The 17,993-nt window shown below is 43.8% G+C and overlaps 1 protein-coding gene and 1 pseudogene across 1 annotated transcript in view; one reads left to right on the forward strand and one right to left on the reverse strand.

The window, feature by feature from the left end:
- LOC135534853 (parvalbumin alpha) overlaps positions 1-769 on the forward strand; it is a 352,035-nt gene extending 351,266 nt beyond the window's left edge. Inside the window, exon 5 of the mRNA XM_064961670.1 lies at positions 30-769. Coding sequence (XP_064817742.1) covers positions 30-58 — 29 coding nt within the window. The 3' untranslated portion in view covers positions 59-769. The remainder of the gene's footprint in view (positions 1-29) is intronic.
- Positions 765-17,906, reverse strand: LOC135534911 (brain-specific angiogenesis inhibitor 1-associated protein 2-like protein 2; annotated as a pseudogene).
- Between the last annotated feature and the right edge of the window lie 87 nt (positions 17,907-17,993).

Below are 17,993 nucleotides of genomic sequence, written 5' to 3' on the forward strand. Positions count from 1 at the left end.
TAATGTCGTCCTCTTCTTCTCTTTTCCAGAGTTTGAAGTCTTGGTCCATGAGGTGTAAAGAGCACCTATAGCCTCCCCCTTGCTCCTCCCCTGCGAATTCATGTTTTTAATGCAATCTCCCCCCGCCCCCCTCACCTTCCCCGATCCCAACCTTAACCATTAGTCGGGGAAAAATGACAACTGACCCAAGATCAGCGTCAAGGCTACTTCACCCTACTCCGCACCACGCAGGCCCAGTCTCTCTAACCAGAAACAGTACCAGAGACGTCCACCAGGGGGAGGTAGAGAGGTGACTCCCCAACAAGCACTACTGTATTTATTTGTCTGTTTTTCTACCGCACCAACATACTGTATATATGTCCTGTTTTGATTTGAAAACCTCATGACTGTCTCATTTTAAAAGAAAACCCTTCCTGTAGATATAATGTACCAGACACCTTCCCTTTCTTCTCTAGCCATCTATGGACCCTATGTCACCTTACCCTTACCCAAATGGCCCCCTATTCCCTTAATAGTGCACTACTTCTAAAGGGTGATAGAGGGTTAATAGAGTGCCATTTTTGGGGGACTGAACCAAAACAACCTGTGTCTCTCATTCTTTATTTTTTCCACCTCACACATACTTGTACCCTCCTTCCTTTCCTCCCTCCCTCATTTCCTCTTCCTCTCTCATCTGGTGATGAGATGTATAAATAAAGAGGTAGAGTGGTGAAGAGAGAGAAAGTATTCAAAATAAGAAATACTAAGAAATAAAAGACCTTGAGTAAAATGACTATTTTATTTATTATTATTTAATGATTTAATATAAACTAGACTGGACACTAATATACTGTAGAACAAGGGATGCACAAATGAGACGATTCATTTAGATATTTTCAAAATTAAAGTATCTATTTCACAATAAAAGCATCCTAGATCGAACCATTAGTAAACCATTGTAGAATCTATCGAAACACACAAACAATGTGACAAAGTGCTATTCTTAAATCGCATAATAGTACAAATAAATATATATATTTTTACACGATTAGACGATCTACATAATTTCTCTAAAAATAGACTCAATGTCAAACTCAAGGACGTCAGCTTTTCTTGACGTCGACATCTCTGTGCTGATTGGTCAGTGGGTCCTGGGTGCTGATCTGTCATTGGTGGTTGTTGGTTTAAGCTTCACTGTCGCAAAGGGATTGGTTCCCCTGCAACAGATCAGGTGACATGTAAAGAACTCGCACTCAACACTAATGACAAACATCACAGCAGGCACACACACACACACACACACACTGACACACACACCTACCTGGGAAAGAGTAGGTTTTCTCCAGAAGCTCCAAGGGGTGATAATGATTCTGCTGTCCTCTCCGGGAAAGTAGGCTGGATTGGTCGAAAGTCAGCTGACACCCTCCGGAGGATTGTTGTTGGGTGAGGGGGTGGCGGGGGCGGAGGCGGAGGAGGAGGGGGCGGGAGCTCGTTGTAGCCTTTCAGGCTATTTGTTCTCGTCACAATCTCTGGCTCCGCCCTTCTCTCAGGGAGGGGAGAGATTGGTCGGAAGTCGACAGAGGCCCTGCGAGTGGGTGTGGTAGGGGGCGCGACATCACCGTAGGCCTTTTCTGATTGGCCCATGGAGGTGTCAGAGGGATCCAATAGGTTGTTCATGCTGTGGCTCCTCAAGGAAGTGCCACTGGAGGGTCAAATGTCAGATATAATCATATTGATTGATTGATTGATTTATTGATTGATTGATTGATTGACATACCTGGACCCCAAGAGGTTAGAGAACTCCTCAATAGAAGAAACATAAGCTGCTGGGAACCAGCCCTGGCTGTTGGAACAACAGAGAGACCAGAGGAATATTAGCAAACACAACAATGGCCTAAATACTGGAACAGACAAGTTCCTAGATAAAGTCCACTGTTTTACCAGCCAGCCAGCCAGCCAGCCAGCCAGCCACATAGGAATGAATGAATGAATGATGGATGGATAAAGGAACAAACAAACAGACAAACAAAGGAATGAATCATAATGGTCCTTACTGTTATACACTGACCCCTATCATAGTCTGTTATCTACTGACCCCTATCATAGTCTGTTATCTACTGACCCCTATCATAGTCTGTTATCTACTGACCCCTATCATAGTCTGTTATCTACTGACCCCTATCATAGTCTGTTATCTACTGACCCCTATCATAGTCTGTTATGTACTAACCCCTATCATAGTCTGTTATCTACTGACCCCTATCATAGTCTGTTATGTACTAACCCCTATCATAGTCTGTTATGTACTAACCCCTATCATAGTCTGTTATGTACTAACCCCTATCATAGTCTGTTATCTACTGACCCCTATCATAGTCTGTTATGTACTAACCCCTATCATAGTCTGTTATGTACTAACCCCTATCATAGTCTGTTATGTACTAACCCCTATCATAGTCTGTTATGTACTAACCCCTATCATAGTCTGTTATGTACTAACCCCTATCATAGTCTGTTATCTACTGACCCCTATCATAGTCTGTTATCTACTGACCCCTATCATAGTCTGTTATCTACTGACCCCTACCATAGTCTGTTGTCTACTGACCCCTATCATAGTCTGTTATCTACTGACCCCTATCATAGTCTGTTATCTACTGACCCCTATCATAGTCTGTTATCTACTGACCCCTATCATAGTCTGTTATCTACTGACCCCTATCATAGTCTGTTATCTACTGACCCCTATCATAGTCTGTTATCTACTGACCCCTATCATAGTCTGATATTATGTACTGACCCCTATCATAGTCTGTTATCTACTAACCCCTATCATAGTCTGTTATCTACTGACCCCTATCATAGTCTGTTATCTACTGACCCCTATCATAGTCTGTTATCTACTGACCCCTATCATAGTCTGTTATCTACTAACCCCTATCATAGGCTGTTATCTACTGACCCTATCATAGGCTGTTATCTACTGACCCCTATCATAGTCTGTTATCTACTGACCCCTATCATAGTCTGTTATCTACTGACCCCTATCATAGTCTGTTATCTACTGACCCCTATCATAGTCTGTTATCTACTGACCCCTATCATAGTCTGTTATCTACTGACCCCTATCATAGGCTGTTATCTACTGACCCTATCATAGGCTGTTATCTACTGACCCCTATCATAGTCTGTTATCTACTGACCCCTATCATAGGCTGTTATCTACTGACCCCTATCATAGTCTGTTATCTACTAACCCCTATCATAGTCTGTTATCTACTGACCCCTATCATAGTCTGTTATCTACTGACCCCTATCATAGTCTGTTATCTACTGACCCCTATCATAGTCTGTTATCTACTGACCCCTATCATAGTCTGTTATCTACTGACCCCTATCATAGTCTGTTATCTACTGACCCCTATCATAGTCTGTTATCTACTGACCCCTATCATAGTCTGTTATCTACTAACCCCTATCATAGTCTGTTATCTACTGACCCCTATCATAGTCTGTTATCTACTGACCCCTATCATAGTCTGTTATCTATTGTACTAACCCCTATCATAGTCTGTTATCTACTAACCCCTATCATAGTCTGTTATCTACTAACCCCTACTGACCCCTATCATAGTCTGTTATCTACTGACCCCTATCATAGTCTGTTATCTACTGACCCCTATCATAGTCTGTTATCTACTAACCCCTATCATAGTCTGTTATCTACTGACCCCTATCATAGTCTGTTATCTACTGACCCCTATCATAGTCTGTTATCTACTGACCCCTATCATAGTCTGTTATCTACTAACCCCTATCATAGTCTGTTATCTACTGACCCCTATCATAGTCTGTTATCTACTGACCCCTATCATAGTCTGTTATCTACTGACCCCTATCATAGTCTGTTATCTACTGACCCCTATCATAGTCTGTTATCTATTGTAGAGAGTAACTGACCCCTATCATAGTCTGTTATCTACTAACCCCTATCATAGTCTGTTATCTACTGACCCCTATCATAGTCTGTTATCTACTGACCCCTATCATAGTCTGTTATCTACTGACCCCTATCATAGTCTGTTATCTACTGACCCCTATCATAGTCTGTTATCTACTGACCCCTATCATAGTCTGTTATCTACTGACCCCTATCATAGTCTGTTATCTACTGACCCCTATCATAGTCTGTTATCTACTGACCCCTATCATAGTCTGTTATCTACTGACCCCTATCATAGTCTGTTATCTACTGACCCCTATCATAGTCTGTTATCTACTGACCCCTATCATAGTCTGTTATCTACTGACCCCTATCATAGTCTGTTATCTACTGACCCCTATCATAGTCTGTTATCTACTGACCCCTATCATAGTCTGTTATCTACTGACCCCTATCATAGTCTGTTATCTATTGTATCATAGTCTACTGACCCCTATCATAGTCTGTTATCTACTGACCCCTATCATAGTCTGTTATCTACTGACCCCTATCATAGTCTGTTATCTACTGACCCCTATCATAGTCTGTTATCTACTGACCCCTATCATAGTCTGTTATCTACTGACCCCTATCATAGTCTGTTATCTACTGACCCCTATCATAGTCTGTTATCTACTGACCCCTATCATAGTCTGTTATCTACTGACCCCTATCATAGTCTGTTATCTACTGACCCCTATCATAGTCTGTTATCTATTGTAAAGAGTAACCCCTATCATAGTCTGTTATCTACTGACCCCTATCATAGTCTGTTATCTACTGACCCCTATCATAGTCTGTTATCTATAGTCTAGTTATCTACTGACCCCTATCATAGTCTGTTATCTACTGACCCCTATCATAGTCTGTTATCTACTGACCCCTATCATAGTCTGTTATCTACTGACCCCTATCATAGTCTGTTGTCAACTGACCCCTATCATAGTCTGTTATCTACTGACCCCTACCATAGTCTGTTGTCTACTGACCCCTATCATAGTCTGTTATCTACTGACCCCTATCATAGTCTGTTATCTACTGACCCCTACCATAGTCTGTTGTCTACTGACCCCTATCATAGTCTGTTATACACTGACCCCTATCATAGTCTGTTATCTACTGACCCGTATAATAGTCTGTTGTCTACTGACCCCTATCATAGTCTGTTATCTATTGTAAAGAGTAACTGACCCCTATCATAGTCTGTTATCTACTGACCCCTATCATAGTCTGTTATCTATTGTAAAGAGTAACTGACCCCTATCATAGTCTGTTATCTACTGACCCCTATCATAGTCTGTTATCTACTGACCCCTATCATAGTCTGTTATCTACTGACCCCTATCATAGTCTGTTATCTACTGACCCCTATCATAGTCTGTTATCTACTGACCCATAGTCTGTTATCATAGTCTGTTATCTACTGACCCCTATCATAGTCTGTTATCTACTGACCCCTATCATAGTCTGTTATCTACTGACCCCTATCATAGTCTGTTATCTACTGACCCCTATCATAGTCTGTTATCTACTGACCCCTATCATAGTCTGTTATCTACTGACCCCTATCATAGTCTGTTATCTACTGACCCCCCTATCATAGTCTGTTATCTACTGACCCCTATCATAGTCTGTTATCTACTGACCCCTATCATAGTCTGTTATCTACTGACCCCTACCATAGTCTGTTATCTACTGACCCCTATCATAGTCTGTTATCTACTGACCCCTATCATAGTCTGTTATCTACTGACCCCTATCATAGTCTGTTATCTACTGTATCATAGTCTGTTGTCTACTGACCCCTATCATAGTCTGTTATCTACTGACCCCTATCATAGTCTGTTATCTACTGACCCCTATCATAGTCTGTTATCTACTGACCCCTATCATAGTCTGTTATCTACTGACCCCTATCATAGTCTGTTATCTACTGACCCTATCATAGTCTGTTATCTACTGACCCCTATCATAGTCTGTTATCTACTGACCCCTATCATAGTCTGTTATCTACTGACCCCTATCATAGTCTGTTATCTACTGACCCCTATCATAGTCTGTTATCTATTGTAGAGAGTAACTGACCCCTATCATAGTCTGTTATCTACTGACCCCTATCATAGTCTGTTATCTACTGACCCCTATCATAGTCTGTTATCTACTGACCCCTATCATAGTCTGTTATCTACTGACCCCTATCATAGTCTGTTATCTACTGACCCCTATCATAGTCTGTTATCTATTGTATCATAGTCTGTTGTCTACTGACCCCTATCATAGTCTGTTATCTACTGACCCCTATCATAGTCTGTTATCTACTGACCCCTATCATAGTCTGTTATCTACTGACCCCTATCATAGTCTGTTATCTACTGACCCCTACCATAGTCTGTTATCTACTGACCCCTATCATAGTCTGTTATCTACTGACCCCTATCATAGTCTGTTATCTACTGACCCCTATCATAGTCTGTTATCTACTGACCCCTATCATAGTCTGTTATCTACTGACCCCTATCATAGTCTGTTATCTACTGACCCCTATCATAGTCTGTTATCTATTGTAAAGAGTAACTGACCCCTATCATAGTCTGTTATCTACTGACCCCTATCATAGTCTGTTATCTACTGACCCCTATCATAGTCTGTTATCTACTGACCCCTATCATAGTCTGTTATCTACTGACCCCTATCATAGTCTGTTATCTACTGACCCCTATCATAGTCTGTTATTATCTACTGACCCCTATCATAGTCTGTTATCTACTGACCCCTATCATAGTCTGTTATCTACTGACCCCTATCATAGTCTGTTATCTACTGACCCCTATCATAGTCTGTTATCTACTGACCCCTATCATAGTCTGTTATCTACTGACCCCTATCATAGTCTGTTATCTACTGACCCCTATCATAGTCTGTTATCTACTGACCCCTATCATAGTCTGTTATCTACTGACCCCTATCATAGTCTGTTATCTACTGACCCCTATCATAGTCTGTTATCTACTGACCCCTATCATAGTCTGTTATCTACTGACCCCTATCATAGTCTGTTATCTACTGACCCCTATCATAGTCTGTTATCTACTGACCCCTATCATAGTCTGTTATCTACTGACCCCTATCATAGTCTGTTATCTACTGACCCCTATCATAGTCTGTTATCTACTGACCCCTATCATAGTCTGTTATCTACTGACCCCTATCATAGTCTGTTATCTACTGACCCCTATCATAGTCTGTTATCTACTGACCCCTATCATAGTCTGTTATCTACTGACCCCTATCATAGTCTGTTATCTACTGACCCCTATCATAGTCTGTTATCTACTGACCCCTATCATAGTCTGATATCTATTGTAAAGAGTAACTGACCCCTATCATAGTCTGTTATCTACTGACCCCTATCATAGTCTGTTATCTACTGACCCCTATCATAGTCTGTTATCTACTGACCCCTATCATAGTCTGTTATCTACTGACCCCTACAATAGTCTGTTATCTACTGACCCCTATCATAGTCTGTTATCTACTGACCCCTATCATAGTCTGTTATCTACTGACCCCTATCATAGTCTGTTATCTACTGACCCCTATCATAGTCTGTTATCTACTGACCCCTATCATAGTCTGTTATCTACTGACCCCTATCATAGTCTGTTATCTACTGACCCCTATCATAGTCTGTTATCTACTGACCCCTATCATAGTCTGTTATCTACTGACCCCTATAATAGTCTGTTATCTACTGACCCCTATCATAGTCTGTTATCTACTGACCCCTATCATAGTCTGTTATCTACTGACCCCTATCATAGTCTGTTATCTACTGACCCCTATCATAGTCTGTTATCTACTGACCCCTATCATAGTCTGTTATCTACTGACCCCTATCATAGTCTGTTATCTACTAACCCCTATCATAGTCTGTTATCTACTGACCCGTATAATAGTCTGTTATCTACTGACCCCTATCATAGTCTGTTATCTACTGACCCATATCATAGTCTGTTATCTACTGACCCCTATCATAGTCTGTTATCTACTGACCCCTATCATAGTCTGCTATTTACTGACCCCTATTATAGTCTGTTATCTACTGACCCCTATCATAGTCTGTTATCTACTGACCCCTATCATAGTCTGTTATCTACTGACCCCTATCATAGTCTGTTATCTATCTACTGACCCCTATCATAGTCTGTTATCTACTGACCCCTATCATAGTCTGCTATCTACTGACCCCTATCATAGTCTGCTATCTACTGACCCCTATCATAGTCTGCTATCTACTGACCCCTATCATAGTCTTTTATCTACTGACCCCTATCAGTCCGTTAACCACTATCCCTTACCATAGTCTGTTATCCACTATCCCTTATCATAGTCTGTTATCTACTGACCCCTATCATAGTCTGCTATCCACTGACGCCTATCATAGTCTGCTATCCACTGATCACCTATCATAGTCTGTTATCCACTATCTGCCTATCATAGTCTGCTATCCACTACGCCTATCATAGTCTGCTATCCACTATCACCTACCATAGTCTGTTATCCACTATCGCCTACCATAGTCTGCTATCCACTACGCCTATCATAGTCTGTTATCCACTATCGCCTACCATAGTCTGCTATCCACTATCGCCTACCATAGTCTGCTATCCACTGATCACCTATCATAGTCTGTTATCCACTATCACCTATCATAGTCTGTTATCACTGATCACCTACCATAGTCTGTTATCCACTATCCCTATCATAGGTCTGTTATCACTATCCCTATCATAGTCTGCTATCCACTATCACCTATCATAGTCTGTTATCCACTATCACCTATCATAGTCTGTTATCTACTGATCACCTATCATAGGCTGTTATCTCTCCCATCAGCCACCTATTCCTCGGCTCCTGGACCAACACGGTGACCATCTCTGACCCCGGGTCATAGTCTGTTATCTAGTTTGGGGTTGGATCATAGTCTGTTACACTGAGGGCTATCATGGCCCTACCCCCACCCAGACCAGAGACTCACCCACTGAGGAGGAGCGGGATAGTCTGTGGAGGGGGACGGGGCTGGGGGATCATAGTCTGTTATGGATGGAGAATCATAGTCTGTTATCTAGACGGATGGAGAATAGTCTTTATCTACTGAACCCCACGGTATAGTCAAAATATTTACTGACCCCTATCATAGTCGAAATGAATACAATAACCCGTAGTAGTGTAGATGATTGACTAAATATAACCCGTTATCTTTGGGGGTATCATAGTCTGTTATCTACTGACCCCTATCATAGTCTGTTATCTACTGACCCCAGGGCCTGCTTTCTCTCCTGGCCCAAGACTGTTGTCTCTGTCCTCATCTACTGTCTGCAGCAGAGAGTTATCTACTGAGCCACACAGTCTGTTATCTACTGACCCCTAGGGGATAGGTCTGATTATCTTGGGTGGAATAGTCTGTATCTACTTGTTCCTCCTATCATAGTGGGTGAGACTGACCCCTATCATAGTCTGTATCTCCTGGTCATAGTGGGTGGGGCTACGGGGTCTCTAACCTGTTCCTCCTGGTCAGGGTGGGTTATCTACTGACCCCTCATAGTCTGTTCCTCCTGGTCAGGGTGGGTTATCTACTGACCCCTATCATAACCTGTTCCTCCTATCATAGTCTGTTATCTACTGGGGTATCATAGTCTGTTATCTCCTGGTCAGGGTGGGTGTTATCTACTGACCCCTCTATACCTGTTATCCTCCTGGTCATAGTCTGTTATCTACTGGGGTATCATAGTCTGTTATCTACTCCTATCATAGTCTGTTATCTACTGACCCCTATCATAGTCTGTTATCTACTCCTGGTCATAGTCTGTTATCTACTGACCCCTATCATAGTCTGTTCCTGACCCCTATCAGGGTCTGTTATCTACTGACCCCTCTCATAGTCTGTTATCTCCTGGTCCCTACCATAGTCTGTTATCTACTAACCTGTTCCTCCTGGTCTGGGTTATCTACTGGGGTATCTAGTCTGTATCTACTCCTGGTCAGGTTATGGGTGACCCCTACGGGGTCTCTAACCTGTTCCTCCTAGTCAGGGTTATCTACTATCCCCTATCATAGTCTAACCTGTTCCTCCTGGTCATAGTCTGTGGGGCTGACCCCTCTATAGTCTGTTATCTCCTAGTCAGGGTCATAGTCTGCTATCGGGGTCCCCTACCATAGTCTCCTATCACTGGGTCCCCTATCATAGTCTCTTAACCTGTTCCTCCTGGTCTGTTATGGGTGATCCCCTACATAGTCTCTAACCTGTTCCTCCTAGTCTGCTATGGGTATCGCCTACGGGGTCTCTAACCTGTTCCTCCTGGTCTGCTATGGGTGGGCCTACCGGGGTCTCTAACCTGTTCCTCCTGGTCAGGATGGGTGGGCCTACCGGGGTCTCTTATCCCTGTTCCTCCTAGTCTGCTATGGGTGGGCCTACGGGGTCTTTAACCTGTTCCTCCTGGTCAGGGTATGGGCCTACCGGGGTCTCTAACCTGTTCCTCCTGGTCAGCTATGGGTGGGCCTACCATAGTCTGCTATCCCTGTTCCTCCTGGTCAGGATGGGTGGGGCTACGGGGTCTCTTAACCTGTTCCTCCTGGTCAGGGTGGGTGGGGCTACGGGGTCTCTTAACCTGTTCCTCCTGGTCAGGGTGGGTCCACTACGGGGTCTCTTAACCTGTTCCTCCTGGTCAGGGTGCTATCCACTATCGGGGTCTCTAACCTGTTCCTCCTGGTCAGGATGGGTCTGCTATCCGGGGTCGCCTTAACCTGTTCCTCCTGGTCTGGGTGGGTCACCTACCAGGGTCTCTATCCCTATCACCTCCTGGTCAGGGTCCCATACAGCCACCCATTCCGGGGTCTGGACTAACCTGTTCCATCCTCCCAGGGTGGGTGCAGTTTGGGGTCTCTAACCTGTTCCTCCTGGTCAGGATGGGTGGGGCTATGGCCGGGGTCCACTTAACCTGTTCCTCCTGGTCAGGGATGGCTGTGGAGGGGGACGGGGCTGGGGGTCTCTAAGAGGGTGATCCTCCTGGTCAGGATGGATGGAGAAAAGTTTATCCAATAAAGAATCCCCACGGTATCTTAAATGTTCCTCCTGGTCAGGGTGGGTATAACCCGGTTCTTTGGGGGTGGCTACAGGGTCTCTAACCTGTTCCTCCTGGTCAGGGCCTGCTGTTCTCTCCTGGCCCAAGACATGTCTCTGTCCTCATCACTGTCTGCAGCAGGGGCTCTAACCTGAGCCTCCTGGTGAGGTGGGTGGGAGACAGGGGCCTCTAACCTGTTCCTCCTGGTCCGGGTGGGTGGGGCTACGGGGTCTCTAACCTGTTCCTCCTGGTCAGGGTGGGTGGGGCTATGGGGTCTCTAACCTGTTCCTCCTGGTCAGGGTGGGTGGGGCTACGGGGTCTCTAACCTGTTCCTCCTGGTCAGGGTGGGTGGGGCTACGGGGTCTCTAACCTGTTCCTCCTGGTCAGGGTGGGTGGGGCTACGGGGTCTCTAACCTGTTCCTCCTGGTCAGGGTGGGTGGGGCTACGGGTCTCTAACCTGTTCCTCCTGGTCAGGGTGGGTGGGGCTACGGGGCCTCTAACCTGTTCCTCCTGGTCAGGGTGGGTGGGGCTACGGGGTCTCAAACCTGTTCCTCCTGGTCAGGGTGGGTGGGGCTACGGGGCCTCTAACCTGTTCCTCCTGGTCAGGGTGGGTGGGGCTACGGGGCCTCTAACCTGTTCCTCCTGGTCAGAGTGGGTGGGGCTACGGGGCCTCTAACCTGTTCCTCCTGGTCAGGGTGGGTGGGGCTACGGGGTCTCTAACCTGTTCCTCCTGGTCAGGGTGGGTGGGGCTACGGGGTCTCTAACCTGTTCCTCCTGGTCAGGGTGGGTGGGGCTACGGGGTCTCTAACCTGTTCCTCCTGGTCATGGTGGGTGGGGCTACGGGGTCTTTAACCTGTTCCTCCTGGTCAGGGTGGGTGGGGCTACGGGGTCTCTAACCTGTTCCTCCTGGTCAGGGTGGGTGGGGCTACGGGGCCTCTAACCTGTTCCTCCTGGTCAGGGTGGGTGGGGCTACGGGGTCTCTAACCTGTTCCCCCTGGTCAGGGTGGGTGGGGCTACGGGGTATCTAACCTGTTCCTCCTGGTCAGGGTGGGTGGGGCTACGGGGTCTCTAACCTGTTCCTCCTGGTCAGGGTGGGTGGGGCTACGGGGTCTGGAGCCTCGTGTCTCGTTCACTTTCTCCTTCCATCCATCAGCCTTCTGCTGTAGGGAAGCCCCTGTCTGGGGGAGAGATGCAGACGTTTCAGAACCTGTGTGTGTGTTTGTAAAGGTTTCTGCCGTCCCCGTTTGTGACATAAACATGTATGTGTGTGTGTGTGTGTGTGTGTGTGTACCTTGTTGATGAGGAAGAGCAGTGACTGTGTCAGTCCGCAGTGTTTCTCTGCCAGGAAGCGATACCTACAAATAACAACCGTCATCATATTCATCATCATAATAATGGTTCTAATAGTAATTGTGTTGGTAATGTATTAATAATGGTTCTAATAGTAATTGTGTTGGTAATGTATTAATAATGGTTCTAATAGTAATTGTGTTGGTAATGTATTAATAATGGTTCTAATAGTAATTGTGTTGGTAATGTATTAATAATGGTTCTACTAGTAATTGTGTTGGTAATGTATTAATAATGGTTCTACTAGTAATTGTGTTGGTAATGTATTAATAACGGTTCTAATAGTAATTGTGTTGGTAATGTATTAATAATGGTTCTAATAGTAATTGTGTTGGTAATGTATTAATAATGGTTCGAATAGTAATTGTGTTGGTAATGTATTAATCGGTTCTAATAGTAATTGTGTTGGTAATGTATTAATAATGGTTCTAATAGTAATTGTGTTGGTAATGTATTAATAACGGTTCTAATAGTAATTGTGTTGGTAATGTATTAATAACGGTTCTAATAGTAATTGTGTTGGTAATGTATTAATAATCGGTTCTACTAGTAATTGTGTTGGTAATGTATTAATAATGGTTCTAATAGTAATTGTGTTGGTAATGTATTAATAACGGTTCTAATAGTAATTGTGTTGGTAATGTATTAATAATGGTTCGAATAGTAATTGTGTTGGTAATGTATTAATAACGGTTCTAATAGTAATTGTGTTGGTAATGTATTAATAATTGTAAAGACTGACCTCCTTTCCTCCTCCTTCATAATGTCATGTTGACTCTGTCTCAGGTACTGCATGTACTCACTGTGCTCCTAGAGAACACACACACACACACACACACACACACACACACACACACACACACACACACACCATTACTGTATGGAATGTGGTAGTGTTGGACAGTGTCTGATTTAACTGTAAGAAGGAGGGCGGGTGAGTGTGTGTTTATTATTTTACGTATTTAACTAGGCAAGTCAGTTAAGAACAAATTCTTATTTACAATGACGGCCTACCAAAAGGCAAAAATACCTCCTGTGGGAATGGGGGCTGGAATTAAAAATAAAAATATAGGACAATACATCAGGCGAAGCGGCCACAAGTGTCAGTAAGAGTGTCCACATGATGTGTGTGTGTGTGTGTGTGTGTGTGTGTGTGTGTGTGTGTGTGTGTGTGTGTGTGTGTGTGTGTGTGTGTGTGTGTGTGTGTGTGTGTGTGTGTGTGTGTGTGTGTGTGTGTACCAGTGAGTCTCTGAAGGCTCCTCTTCTCAGCTGTCTCTCCAGAGTTTCTGCCTGGTTCCTCACCTCCAGCTCATACACCCTGCGACTGCCCTGTGGAAGAGATATAGGAGTATGTGTTAGTACACACACACACACACACACACACACACACACACACACACACACACACACGCCAGATACTCACGTCAATGTACTCTTCATCCAACTTGACATTCTTCTCCATGGCCTGTAAAACTTCTACCTGGAACCATCGAACCTGAAGGGGAAGAATTACAATGTTACACCCTGAGGGGGGAAGAAAAACAATGTTACACTCTATGGCAGTGTCCACACACATGCTGTGGATGGAAACAGTGGGGTGGACATATTGTAAATAAACATAGATAAATAGGTGGTATAAAGACACTAAATAGGATCAGGAACATATAGACATAGATAAAACAGATACTGACCACTCCCTCCATCTCAGCTGTGAGTCTTCTCTGCGTCTCAGATATCTGTACCAGGACATCTCCTGTGGATCACACATACACACATTAGTATCACCAATTAGCAATGACGATAGCATCTCATAGGGAATGAATGGGGCTGTGCATCAGAGCTAGCAACCTAGCCGTATTAGCACTGACAATAGCATCTCATGGGGAACGAATGGGGTCGTGCGTCAGAGCTAGGCTAGCATGACAGTGTAGCTACAGCAGGTCAGCGCAGCAGTGTGACCATGAAGAGAGGATCAGGTAGCTGCTTTGAATTATAGATGACAGTCTTTCAGCCGCACTCAATTCATTAGCTCAACTGGCCTACTGTGTGTGTGTGTGTGTGTGTGTGTGTGTGTGTGTGTGTGTGTGTGTGTGTGTGTGTGTGTGTGTGTGTGTGTGTGTGTGTGTGTGTGTGTGTGTGTGTGTGTGTGTGTGTGTGTGTGTGTGTGTGTGTGTGTGTGTGTGTGTGTGTGTGAGATCATTCCATCCTTACCTCTCAGTAAACTCTGTTCTTATTGCTATTTATTGCCAGTCATCCACACCGCCTGCCACAACAACCTCAAAGTTACTCAAAGACGCTAAGAAGGAAGTTAAAGGTAGACTCAGCAAAATGACGTTGTCGTGAGCAGCACCACAGATATTGAGATGAGCAAGATGCAAGACTTTGCTCTCACAGTCACACACAGTATCTGCGCTTGTGCACAGGTTCACATCACACTGTTCACAGCGTGGTAGCCAGGGCACCAAACAGAGGAGAAGTTCTTAGTTGTTGCAGAAATTGACCCACTATGCTATTGACTTTCTGCATCTCGGTCTAGGTCTGTGTTGGCCCATTGTAGCTGGTTCTATGGTACAATACAGTAGACAGACATACACTTACCAAGTGAACGAGAGGAGAGTGTGTGAAGGGCCTGTTCTCCCATCTTCGCTACAGCACTAAAGTAAGCCTCACTGGTAACAGCTAAGGCTGCAACACACACACACAAACACACACACACACACACACACCTGTTAGCATTATAGCTATTAACACACAAGCCCAATAATGACACAAACCAAGCTTTGTAATCATATCTTAACTGTCCCAAACAATTGACCTAATAAGTAAACACCTGTGGTGATTGACACCTGATACAGGTAAGACTGGGTCCATAAATAGCCCAGTGGTTAGGTAACATCCATAGAGGTGGAACGAGGGCTTTGGAAGGATAGCAGCTGTTTTAGCGTGGACATTGCCAATGAAGGTTTCCACCATTTTAAAGTCACAGAAGCCATCAGATACAAAGATGAGCCCTCTTTCTACCTCTATGGGAAACAGACCTTTATTTACCATGTTACATCTACCTGCTAACTTCTACCTCGATGGGCAACAGGCATCTGTTTACCATGTTAGCTGACCTAACTAGCTGACCTGCTATCTTCTACCTCTATGGGAAACAGGCCTGGCTTTACCATGTTAAATCTACCTGCTAACGCCTGTCTTTAGCATGTTAAATCTACCTGCTAACGCCTGTCTTTACCATGTTAAATCTACCTGCTAACTAGCTGACCTGCTATCTTCTACCTCTATGGGAAACAGGCCTGTCTTTACCATGTTAAATCTACCTGCTAACTATCTGACCTGTGATAGATGCCTTGTACTGTTTATATCAGTCAGAGGAAGGAAGCTGACATCATGTTAGCCCAACGACGTCTAGGGAACTTGTCAGAGGGATGACCCCCACACACAATGACACAAATGCATACTTATGTATTAACTTTCACACACACTCGCTCATATACACACACACCTTGGAAAGCCTTGACATAGCTGTTTCCTAATGTAACGAGCGTCTGTAGGCCTGGGTTGAACTGTTCCATCAGGTTCTATGGAAAAGAACACAGAACAAACCAACATTGAATACTGGCCAAAACTAAATGCTATGCCTTGTGTTTAGTAGGGCTTACAAGTGGTTGTATATTTAAGCAATAAGGCCCAAAGGGGTGTGGTATATGGCCAATATACTACGGCTAAGGGCTGTTCTTAGCTCGACGCAATGTGGAGTGGCTGGATACAGCCCTTAGCCGTGGTATATTGGCCATATACAGTGGGCTCCAAAATGACTGGCACCCCTGACTGGCAATGCACAAACAATACTTTAAAAAATAGAAACAATATCATTATAGAGATAAACTCAAAATACCAATATGTGAGAAATACTGTGCTTTATTAATGTTTCAATGGACCCAACTAAAATCAAACAATTATTTAATACAAAATACATTTTACCAAAACCAAGGTCTCATAATTATTGGCACTCCTCATTTACTACTTAGTGCCACCACCTCTGGAAGGATAAGTATTTTCCTGTGATGTTTGACAAGGTTAAGGAACACATTTGGAGGGATTATGAACCGTTCCTCTATGCAGATCCTTTCAAGATCCTTCACATTCTCAGGTTTGCGCTGATCAACTGCCCTCTTCCACTCAGCCCACAGGTTTGGATTGGACTGAGGTCCGGCCACTGAGATGGCCACGGCAGAACATTGACTTCGTTGTCACAGAACCATTTCTGTGTGGATCTTGAGGTATGTTTCAGGTAATTGTCTTGTTGGAAAGTCCACCTAGGGCCAAGTCCCAGACCTCTGACAGAGGCAACCAGATGGTCAGACAGAATTGCCTGATACTTGGTGGAATTCATTATGCCATCAATCTGAACCAGTGCCCTGGACCTCTGGAATTAAAACAGCCCCAAAACATCACTTAAATAAGTGGAATTTAATTTGTGGTTTAATTTTGGTTGATGTTACAACAATCGTTAAGGGTGACATTAATTGTGAAACCTTGATTTGGAGGACATTGATTTTTAATTAAATCAATCAATTATTTTGGTTGGTTCCATTGAAACATTAATAAAGTACAGTATTTCTCACATGTTGGTATTTTGAGTTTATCGCTATAATTATATTGTTTATATTTGTTTAAGCATTGTTTGTGCATTGCCAGTCAGGGGTGCCAGTAATTTTGGAGCCCACTGAATCACAAACCCCGAGGTGCCTTACTGCTATTATAAACTGGTTACCAACGTAATTAGAGCAGTAGAAATAAAAGTTGTCATATCCTGGTATATGGACTGACAACGGCTGTCAGCCAAATCAGAATTCAGTGCTCGAACCACCCAGTAATTATTTTTTATTTTTTTAAAGTTTCTGTACATTTTTCCCCCAATACACCCACATTTAGAGTATTATTGGAGTGTGAAAGATGGGGGTAGATTACTGCCAATACTCTATTTACAACATTTCAATCATCTAAACCCATAGTATTAGCCTACCATAAAATATATACTTACCGCGTACACAGACAATGTAGACCTATGTAACTGATCACTGTTCGCCCCCGACATAGTAACCGCTTCGATTTCCACAAAACAAAAACGGAATAATAATTAGGATAAATACATGAATAAACTATTCTCTTTACACTCCAGAGTAGTAGTTGAAAGTTAAGAAATAAAACAATTTAGTTGGTAGTAGGCTAGCTAGGTACTAATCAGCCTATTCAGTTAGAGGATTCTTTTCTTTTGATAGTGAAAGTCACCTTGGCTATGAACCCACTCCTCCTCCTGCCTCGTTGTTCCCTTGTTCTTTCTGCCAACAACAACAACCTGTTGTGATAGCGCATTTCTCTCGCTCCCTCTTTCTCCCATTCGTTAATCAGCCTCTTCATCCCTGCATCATACGCCAATTTTACAGAGGGAAGGAAAGAGACACCGATACGGCCGGGTCAGCTGAATTATAGATGGATGGATCAGAGTGAAAGGATGGAAACATCCCCTGTTCCAACTCAGCCACCACCACAGG

The sequence above is a fragment of the Oncorhynchus masou genome, chromosome 5 (genome assembly GCF_036934945.1).
Source record: "Oncorhynchus masou masou isolate Uvic2021 chromosome 5, UVic_Omas_1.1, whole genome shotgun sequence".
NCBI classification, from domain to species: Eukaryota; Metazoa; Chordata; class Actinopteri; order Salmoniformes; family Salmonidae; genus Oncorhynchus; species Oncorhynchus masou.